At 37.3% G+C, this 10,920-nt stretch overlaps 1 protein-coding gene across 2 annotated transcripts in view; it reads right to left on the reverse strand.

Moving 5' to 3' along the window:
* RNF38 (ring finger protein 38) overlaps window positions 1-10,920 on the reverse strand; it is a 78,832-nt gene that overhangs the window by 30,677 nt on the left and 37,235 nt on the right. For both annotated transcript variants that reach the window (XM_006863106.1, XM_006863105.1), the window contains one exon: window positions 7,482-7,695. In XM_006863106.1, coding sequence (XP_006863168.1) covers window positions 7,482-7,695 — 214 coding nt within the window. The remainder of the gene's footprint in view (window positions 1-7,481; window positions 7,696-10,920) is intronic.

A 10,920-nucleotide genomic window follows, 5' to 3' on the forward strand; every position in this document is an offset into this window, starting at 1 on the left:
TAAATATTTCAAGTCCTCTTCACTTTCAGCGATCAAGGTTGTATCATCTGCATATCGCAGGTTGTTAATGAGTCTTCCTCCAATCCTGATGCCACGAACTATCACCTAGGTCAATAAAAAGAACACTGCCAAAATCCCACCCCCAAGAAACCCTCCTTCATAGTCAAAATGATCTCATAACCATTCCCAAAAGCCTCTAGTTAAAGGAACCATTATACTGATTTTTATAATGATAATTTCAAGCAGCTTCTGAGGAGTATTAGAATTGTAAGAAGTACAGCATCTGGCTGTACTTCTTCCAACATAGATGTGTTTTCAGTCCATGGTATTTTTAATATTCTTTTTCACACCAAAATTCAAAAATGCATCAATTCTTCTGCGGTCTTCCTTATTCACTGTCCAAATTTCACATACATATGAAGGCAATGAAAATAACATGGCTTAAATCAGGCACACATCCGTCCTCAAACTGTCATCTTTCCTGCAGCAGATTTACCAAATGCTGCAATAAACTGATTTTTTTGACCGATGCTTTCATTAGTGCTGATAATGGATCTAAACAGAAGTCTTTGACAACTTTAATGTTTTCTCCATTTGTCATGTTATTTATTGGTCCAGTGGTAAGGATTTTTGTTTTCTTTACATTGAAGTGCAATCTATAATGAAGACTGTAGTCTTTGATATTAAAATACTTACTTTAAGTCCTCTTCAGTTTCAGCAAGCAAGGTTGCATCATCTGCATATTGCAGGTTGTTAATGAGTCTTCCTCACAATCCTGATTCCATGTTCTTCATATAATCTGTTTCTCTCGATTATTTGATCAGCATACAGATTGAATAAATATGGGGGAAAGAAAACAAGCCTTGTGCACACCTTTCCTGATTTAAAAACCATTCAGTGTCTCCCTATTGTGTTTGAACTAGCTCTTGTTCTATGTACAGGTTCCTCATGAGCACAATAAAGTGCTCTGAAATACCTTTTTTGCAACATTATTCATAACTTGTTATAATCCACACAGTTGACTTTGTGTGGTCAATAAAACACAGTCCTGGTGTGGCACTGTGGGTTATTATGCTGGACTGCAAGGTCGGTTTGAACCACAGGGTTGGTGGTTCAAGCTCATCAATTGCTCCTTGGAAACCCTGTACAGGGTCGTTACGAGTCAGAAATGATTCGATGGCACTTAACAACAACAAAAAAACATCTTTCTGGTACTGTCTGCTGTCAGCCAAGATCCATCTGATATTAGCAATGATATCCCTATTTCCATGTCCTCATTTGAATCTGGCTTGAATCTCTGGCAGTTCCTGTCAATGAACTGTTGCAGCCATTTTTAAATTATCTTTAGCAAAATTTTATTTGCATGTGGTATTACTGATATTGCCTGATGATTTCTGCATTCCGTTGGGTCACCTCTCTTTGGAATGGGCACAAATATGGATCTCTTCAATTAGTTGGTCAGATAGTCTTCCAAATTTCTTGGCATAGTTGAGGGAGTGTACACAGATGTATATCAATTTATTTAAAGGGTTTAATTTGTATTCCATCATTCCTGGAGCCTTGTTCTTTGCCCATGCCTTCAGTGAACCATGGACTTCTTTCTTCAGTATAATTGGCTCTTGATCATATGCTATCTCTTGAAATGATTGAATGCTGTCCATGTCTTTTTGGTATAGTAACTGTGCATTCCTTTCATCTTCTTTTGATTTTTTCTTTATCATTCAACATTTTGCAAATAGAATCCTTCAGTATAGAAAGTCAGGGTTTGAATTTTTTCTTCAGTTCCCTCGGCTTCAGGAATGCTAAGCATGTTCTTTCCTTTTGGTTTTCTAACTCCGGGTCTTTGCACATTTCATTTATAATACTTGATTTTATCTTCTTGGTCTGCCCTTTGAAATTTTCTCTCCAGCTCTTTTACCTCTGGTACTTCTTCCATTTGTTTTATAATCTCTACACTGCAGAGCAAATTTCAGTCTCTTTTGACATCGATTTTGGTCTTTTCCTTCTTTCTTGTCTCCTTAAAGACCTTTTTCTTTCTTCTTATAAGAGTTTCATAATTCTTCTGGTTCTTCAGACATTATAGTGTCTGATGCATTAAATTTGTTCTTGAGATGATCTCTAAATTCAGGTGGGATGTGTTCATAGTCTTAATTTGGCTCGTGTCGACATATTTTAATTTTCTTCAGTTTCAGCCTGAAATTGCATATGGTCAATTGATGGTTTGTTCTACAGTCTGCCCCTGCCTGGTCTGTTTTGGCTGATGATATCAGAGCTTTAGTACCACCTCTTTCTACAGATGTAGTTAATTTGACTTCTGTGTATTCCATCTGGTGAGGTCCATGTGTAAAGTCATCTTTTTCACTGTTGAAATGAGGTATTTTCAGTAAGTCATTGGTCTTGCTATCATGTGATCTCCAGCATCATTTCTATCACCAAGGCCATTATTTTCCAACTAGTGATCATTCCTTACCGTACAAAATAGCCAGAAAATATGCTATTAAAAAAAAAAAAGGTTTGGTTGTGTTCAAATAAAATTTTATTTACAAAAACAAGCAGTGATAGTTTATTTTCCCTTTCTTTGAACTATTCCAGATCCTTAACACAAACTGTAGAATAAACTTTCACTTATACCAAAACCTACTAGAAATTTATTGGAGTACATGGATTCTTTATGTCATAGTCTGGGTTCTCTGGAGAAGAAATATCAATGAAGTGTGTGTGTGTGTGTATATATATATATATATTTATCAAGAAAGATTTATCTCAAGGCAACAATTTTTGCCGTTGTAGAGGCTGGCAAGATCCAAAAGCGTGGGTCAGGTATCAGGCTGGAAGCTCCTGGCTCACAAACCCCATACTGGTAGGTAATTCCACAGTCAAGAGTTTCTTGATGGTCTTTCCTCTCTTGGCTCATCTCTGATGCCTTCTCAATCTTCCTTAAAATACCTGATCCATCTAAAAACTGTTGCTTTATGTGGAGTAGCATTGTTGCAGAATTCCAATAACTTGGGAAGATGTCCACTTTTGTGTTTTGTTCAAAATCTGCCATTAGTCCTGGCCTAAAAGTAATTCTTTATCCCAATGCACAGAAAGTATTTTTTTCAGAAGGTACCCTCATGAGACTAAAGAAAGTGTATCACTAAGAGAACTTGTCTGCAGTCATCCACTGATCACAAAGATATGTTTAAACACGTTGTGGAATAAAGTTGTGTATGTAAGAACTGGAACTCTAGTGACAGTATTTTCTGATTTATCCTGCATTAAATCTACACCCCACAGGAAACTCCTCTTTCAACTGACTGACTGTTCACATCAGACACAAAAGAGGATTACATAATATCTGCCAAACCACTGAAAGCCATGCCTGTCCAAGTTGACAAATAACCTAAACCATCACAGTATATGTCACTTTTAAGGACTAACAATTTTTACAAAATTAGATCTATGTGCATTTCTATACTTACATAGGTCTCTTCAAATTTCTCTACAGAAAGGTCAAGATTGATTCTTCTATCATATATTTTGTTTTTTCAATGGTAGTTTTCTCTGTAAATTTTATTATCACAGAGTATTTAAAACATGCTGGAAATTTTGAAACATATAAGGAGCCTCATATCCATCACTATCTCTAAGAACTGTTTTTGTTGTTAAATGCTATTAAGTCAGTTCTGACTCATAGTGACCCTGTATAGCGTTTCCAAGGAGCAGCTGGTGATCTGTTGTTTGCAGTCCAGTGCAGATCCTACAGCACCACACCCGGAGTCCCTAAGAACTAAAACAAGGCTAATTTATTTCCATCTACTTCTTCTTTTCCTGTATTTTGTTGAAGTAAATCCTAAGAACCCAAATCTAGTCAATATTTCAGCACTCTATTTAAAAGTTAGTTCTGGAGTGGCGCTGTGGGTTAATACGCTGGATTGCAAAGTTGATTTGAACCATAAGACCCGTGGTTCAAGCTCACCAGCTGCTCTCTGGAAACTCTATATAGGGTTGTCATGGATTGTAACTGACTCGACAGCACTTTAACAACAACACTTTAAAAAGAGATTATTCTTAATCTGGATTGAAAAAAGGCTTACATATTACAAGTGATTAACATCTCTTTTAATTTATAGTTTCTCTCCTAGCATGTCTTCTTTCACAGAAGTATGATATTTAAAATAGGCTAGGTGAAGTCTGTAGTAGTTCTCATTATATTTGCATTGGTTTTCATTTACAGTCCTGTTTATTGCTCACTATTTGAAAAAAACATTTAAGGAAAATACAAGAAACGCTAGTGGCACAGTGGTCTAAGAGCTGGGCTGCGAACCTCAAGGGTGGTAGTTCAAACCCATCAGATGTTCCATGGCAGAAAGATGAAGCTGCCTGCTCCTGTAAAGATTTACAGTCTCAAAAACCTTTCGGAGCCTTTCTACTCTGTCCATTAGGGTTGCTGAGTCAACTGGTTTGATGACAGTGGGTGGGGGCTGAAAATTAGAATAAAAGATTCCTTTTTCTAGAGGGGATTTCATTTGTTTTCAAAGACTTTAAGCGAACTTGACAAACTAATAAGAGTTTGGGTTGCAAGTTACATTTGTTTCTGATCTCTGATCATTAGTACTCTCTCTCCTTTTTCCCCCAAGCACTCATCTACCTTGTTTCTATCCATCTCCTACTTTAGATATTATATAAACATAAATTGAACCATATAATATGGAGCTTCTTTCACTTAAGTACCATGTTTTCAAAGTATATTCATAAAACATGAATCCATATTTCATTACTTTTGGTGGCTAAATCATGCTCCATTATATGGGTAAGCCACATTATGTTGTTGATGAATTTTATGTATAAAGATTTATGTATTTAGATTTCATATATTGAAATCTGCATCTAGGTAGGTACACCTCAACAAAATCTTTAAAACTAGAATTGGGTTTTCGTCAAATACAGTTATATCATGAGGGAAAAAGAGACACATATATGTTCAATTGAAAAGGTTTTATATCCATTACTACCCTTACCATGTTTGTTAATGCTTCTAAGACATTAAACCTGGAGATCTCCAAGGAACCAAGATGCACCAACTAAGAGACAAGGCTATTCCTTTAGAGTGGCAAGCCTTCCTCTAGATCTGGCCCTTTGAATTCAAACTTCTGAAACTATGAGAAAATAAATGTATATGAAAGTCACTCTTTATGATATTCTCTTATAGCAACACTAGCTAAGTCAGACAGAATTTGGTACCAGTGTAGGGTCCTGCTCTAACAAATACCTAATCAAGTGGCTGGAAGAGTTTTAAAGAGTCTTGTTGAATAAGCAATGGACTGCTAACCACAAGGTCGGTGGTTCAAACCCACCAGCCATGCCTTGGAAATAATATACAAGATTGCCATGAGTTTGAAGCAACTCAGTGGCACTTAATAGTAAAAATCAGATTGCCTTTAAGAGACTTCCTATAAACATACTGACAGGAAAGTTAATTATATTTTCCCAAGAACATTTTGAAGCCCTCCTCAGACCTAAGACATGAGCAACAGAATGTTACTAGAAACATGGAAGGAGGTAAATGTGCTTCTTTGGGGCTTTAAAAGAAAATAATGAACATGTGAGTGGATAGAGGAGGAGGGTGATGCAGTTACAAAGAACTTGTCTGAATTATGTTCTCCTATTTTGTGTAAGGAGCTCTGGTAGCGGTTACGAATTGGGCTGCTAATCTCACAGTCAGCAGTTCGAAACTATCAGCCGTTCTGCGGGAGAAAGATGAGGCTTTTTGCTCCGTAAAGATTTACAGCCTCAGAAACCCTATGGGTTGCTATGAGCCAGAAACAACTCCACGGCACGTAACAACAACAATTTGGTGTCAGGTAGAACTTTTAAGTGGTGAACTCAGTATCTGGTTACGGAGATTTCTAAGCACGATGTTAAAGGGGCCATGTGGTTTCTTCCTCCTGCTTACAGTCGAATTTACGTCAGAGGATCAAGAGGGACTTTGAAATGAATGGTGCAAAATGAAAATGGAACCCAAAGATTTGTAATATTCTGTTGTGCAAACTAACAACATATGTCCTAAAATGCTCACTAACATGACCACACAAACATTTGTTGAACAAACTAAACCTGTCACTGATAGATCTAAGTAACTACCCACAGCAAAAATTCCATCATCTTAGACTGAAGAGAACAGAGAGCAAAACAGAAAGAACACTGCCTCTCAGATTTCTATAAGCAGGAAATAGGTCTCCAAGAAAATAAAAGAACCACCCTGGAGCAACTCTTGGGATCAGCAAAACTGCTGGAAGGAGGACCAGAAACAGAGCACGGGAAGAAAGCATTTTATCAGTTTTCTATGAGTGTTTCATGGACGTAAGGGAAGAAAAATGTCTGACAGAAAAGTAACATCTGGGCAAGATTATTATTTTCTCTCAACTGTCGGTACACCTCATATCTCCCCGTTTTCTACCACTCAGCGCAGTAAGTGAAAACTTGGTTGATCTCTCCTTGTAGTTCGAATTTATCAGTTGCTCCACAGGAGAAAAAGAAGGCTTTCTGTTCCCATAAAGATTTACAGCCTCAGAAACCCTATATCTAGAGTCTCTATGAATCAGAACTGACTCAGTGGCACACCACCACTGCCACCATAAATTTGCAAAAAAATTTTAACCTTCAAATTCAGCAACTTTATAAAAAAGATACATCTAGATTTGTTATCTTTTTGGCCTTAGAACTCCCACAGAAAACCATCCTATTTTGGTCTTCTCCCTTAAGCTCTGAAGACAAGTAAGCCCTGTCCATTTCCTGAGCTAGCACATTAGTTCTTGGCAGGAACAACAAGAAATGAATGAAGCCTTGTACCTGTCATCTCCCTGGAGATCTAAGGAGAAGCTGTAAGCAGAGATGTATCCACTTGTATACTGAATTATTCCAGAAGAAAATGGAAGGGAGAAGAAAATAGGAATACGTATTCAAACCACAATCTATCTAGTATTTCCTAGCAATCCAAAACCAGTATCTCCCAACCAACTCTTACATGAAGACATTCTGAGCTTTCACAACTTTTGTCTAAAGAAAACATACAGAATTCAAATTTCAATCCTATGAAGAGGAAAGTAAAATATTTTATTTTAGGAAAAATCACTACCATGTAGGTAAATTAAATAAAATTTGCAACAACACAATAGAGAATTATTTGGCCACAAAGAGAAATGAAGTAACTGGGAGAAAGGAGAAGTGGGAAGTTCTTCCTTTAGTCTTTGCTTAAGGGTGATGAAAAACTTTTGGGAAACAGATGGTGGTGATGGATGCACAATATAGTGAGTATCACGAATGTCACTGAACTTATATTTAAAAATGGATGAAATAGCAAAGCTTCATTAATGTATATTTCACTAGAGTAAAAAATAAATAAGGAAGGAAAGAAATCTGCAACAAAACCTCCAGAGTTTTTTAATGAACTATACCGACGTTAAGCATCAAACTTCCAGGACATTCTGCTACTATACCTGATCATGTATGTCAACCATTACTGTATTCTGCTGTGGTGGATGAGCAGCAGGATGTAACAGACGAGGGGATACATTCGGAGGGTGGAAGGCTCGTGGTTCCTCTATTGCTTGCTGCTGTGCATATGGGAGATGATGATAGTTTTCATCCTGACTAATGGAATTATGCCGAGACAGACGATCCCTTCTTCCTCTCTGGCGTCGGACAGGAGGACTGCAATATAGTAAATGTCAAAGAGAAGGTTGAGATAATGCTTACTGTTATGATCCATCAGGATTCTGGATAATCTCTCTTTGCTATTCTTATATGCTAATGTAAACTTGAGTGCTATGGTTCATCACCAGCTCTAGAAGTTTACAAATTTAAACACAGGGTATATGTTTAAAAACAACTAAAAATTGGTATTCAGCACTAAGAGGATTTAGAATTCAATAGCTAGCCATTGTCATGGGAGAGGGGGAGATGTGTGTTTCATTTAAATCACAAAATTGCCCATTTTTTAAGTAAAAAAATAAAACACCAGAAATTTCTTACGGTTCAACGTAATTATCTTGTTACCCATATTTTAATAAATATTATAGAATAAAACCTAATATGCAGCGTTCTTGTCAGTATTCATCATACACTTTTATGGGCTCCTTTTGTCTGTTCACCTATTTGGCTGAAAACATAAGAAGATACAGTAACTAGATGTCCAAAATGAGAACATAAAATACAGAAAATAACTGGAAAACGTACACCAAATAACTCATTCATAACTGCAAATATAGAAATAAGTAAATGCCAAAAATGGAATTGATTTGAGATGGTGTCAACATAAATGTTTTGGGAATCTAGAATTTTCCATTAAGTTCTGGTTGCTAAAGCAAACCACTTTTGTTCCCCATGTACTAACCATCTTCTTAGTGTAACAAAAATGTTCAGAAAACTGCAAATGTACTTTATTTTCTACTTCTTTAGCTTCCACAATTCATCTCAATTGCTTTTCTCAACAGCTCAATACAAATGAAATTCTAAATATAACCAAATATCAAACCAAACCCACTACCATCAAGTTGATTCTGACTCATAGTCCTAACAACGTTACTAAGACTACAAATATATTGTAAACTTTATTGTTAACTGGGAGTCCTGGTGTAGGATAAGCAATGGAGTGCTGACTACCAGGGTGGCAATTCAAACTCACCAGCAACTCCTTGGAAACCCTATACAGGGGGCTCTACGAGTTAGAACTGCCACGACAGCACTGCCACCACCACTGTGAACTGATTAGATGTTACGCAACAGATCAGTTTTCCATTCAAACGATTCCTACACATTTTGTTTTGTGGCACTGATTACAATCCACACAATGTAACAACACTTATCCTACCATTTCCCTGTGTTTTCCCATTTCCATTCCGCCTCCTTTTCTAACCTTTCTGAACTTTGTCCTTAGGTAACAAGGCTATATAATCTTTTAGGAAGCATACGTCTTTCCACAGAGTGAGTGGTGGGTTCGAATCGCCAACCTTTTAGTTAAAACCCAATTATTTTAACTACTGGGCCACTAGGGCTCTTCTAAAAAGTAATGTTAAGTGTCATCGTACCATTCCAACACAGGTCACTACCCCTGTGTACAGTTTTGCAAGGCTACAAATCTTTGTGAGAGCAAAAAGCCTCATCTTTCTCCCATGGAACAGCTGGTGAGCTCACACCACTGACCTTTCTGGTTCACAGTCCACTGTTTATGCCCCATAGCCACCACAATACAAAAAATACTTACTAACAATAAAACTGACAACAACAACAAAAGGTGGTAGAAAGATATAGGCTCTGTTAAAATCGGGCAATCTTCCTTCCAGGTAGGGTTTCCCAGTAGCATAGCAACTTTTTACTGCTAGCTCTCTAACTGGGAAGGCTAATTTCTCAACAGTACGCTTACTACAGTCCCCCCATACTAATTGCTTTCAATCATCTATATTTTCAATGTTTATGTATTTTCCCTTCAAAATCTATGTAGCGTGCTTCTGCCACGTATGCACACAGATACTCAGCCCAAGCAGAGGCCCTGAACTTTTAATATCTGTTTCCTTTTTGTTCTGTTTTTTGTTTTTTTTAATCATAGGAAAGAGTAGGAGAGGGCTGAAGGGAGAGAAAGAGAGCCAAAAGTTGGATTGGAACCTGAGGTTTAGCATAACAACCAACACTGGCAACTTGGAATCTCTCGGGCAGCTTTGAAGACAGGAACTTAGGACATTAAAGCCATATTCATATTAAGCTACAGATTTTTTTTTTTTCCTTCTTTTTCTTCTCACCCTCCTCTCCCTTTTCTGTGATTAGAGACTTCAGTATTCATTCTTGTTTTTGTTGGTGCTTTTTTTTCCCCTCTCATTCCCCCACCCCCACCCCACTGGTGTTGTTTTGATGTTATATGCCCCCCCACTTCTGCTTTTGGAGAACTCTTTGTCTTCCTATATTACACAAGAAAAGTCAGCAACTGCTGCCATATAGGCAAGCTACAATCACACTCTATACAACACCAAAACCCAGGCAAGATCCAATATCAGCTGCCATATACCAGGGAAACAGACAACACTCATGAAAGTTACTCTGAGTTAAGCAATAAGAAGAGTGAAAAGGGAAGTCCACATCCTGATCACATCTTCCTGGAAGCAATCAGAAAGCATACAAATTACCAAAACACATACTCAATTACGTATTAAAGCCACAGATAAACATTAAGCATGTCCAATAAGCAAAAGCAGATAACCATATCAGCACATGTCCAGAAAAAGATAAAATGTCTGAGACAAATGACCTAGAAGTAGACCTGGACTCCATTCTGCAAGGAGGGCAGGCCCTGCAAATGCCTGAGAAAGAATTCAGAAAAATTATTATAAAATGTTTTAAAACACTTTACAATGGAGTTGAGAAAAATAAGGAGGAAGTCAGGAAAGTGCTACAGGAACAATCAAATAAGATAGATACAGCATCGGAAACAATTCAAAACCTACAGAAAGAGGTCCAAATGATCAATAAAAAAATAACAGAATTAGAGAATACTCTGAAAGGGCAGAGGAGTAGAACAGATGAGATGGAAGGCAGAACCAGTGATCTGGAAGACAAATCTCTCAATACCACAAAGATAGAAGAACAAACACAACAAAGGATAAAAAATTTGGAGGAAGATCTAAGATTCATGCTGGACAACATGAAGAGGAATAACTTAAGAATTATCGGCATTCCAAAACAAGAAGAATCACACAAGTCCACAGAAGAAATAGTTGAAGAACTTCTGGAAGAAAATTTCTCTAACATCCTGAAAAACGAAAAGATAAACATTTAAGAAGCTCAACAAACTTCACGAAGGGTAGACCCCAAAAGAAAATCACCAAGACATATCATAGTCAAGCTCTCCAAACTCAAAGATAAGGAGACACTTCTGAAAGCAGCCAG

The sequence above is a fragment of the Chrysochloris asiatica genome, unplaced genomic scaffold (assembly GCF_000296735.1).
Source record: "Chrysochloris asiatica unplaced genomic scaffold, ChrAsi1.0 scaffold00053, whole genome shotgun sequence".
Taxonomy (NCBI): Eukaryota; Metazoa; Chordata; class Mammalia; order Afrosoricida; family Chrysochloridae; genus Chrysochloris; species Chrysochloris asiatica.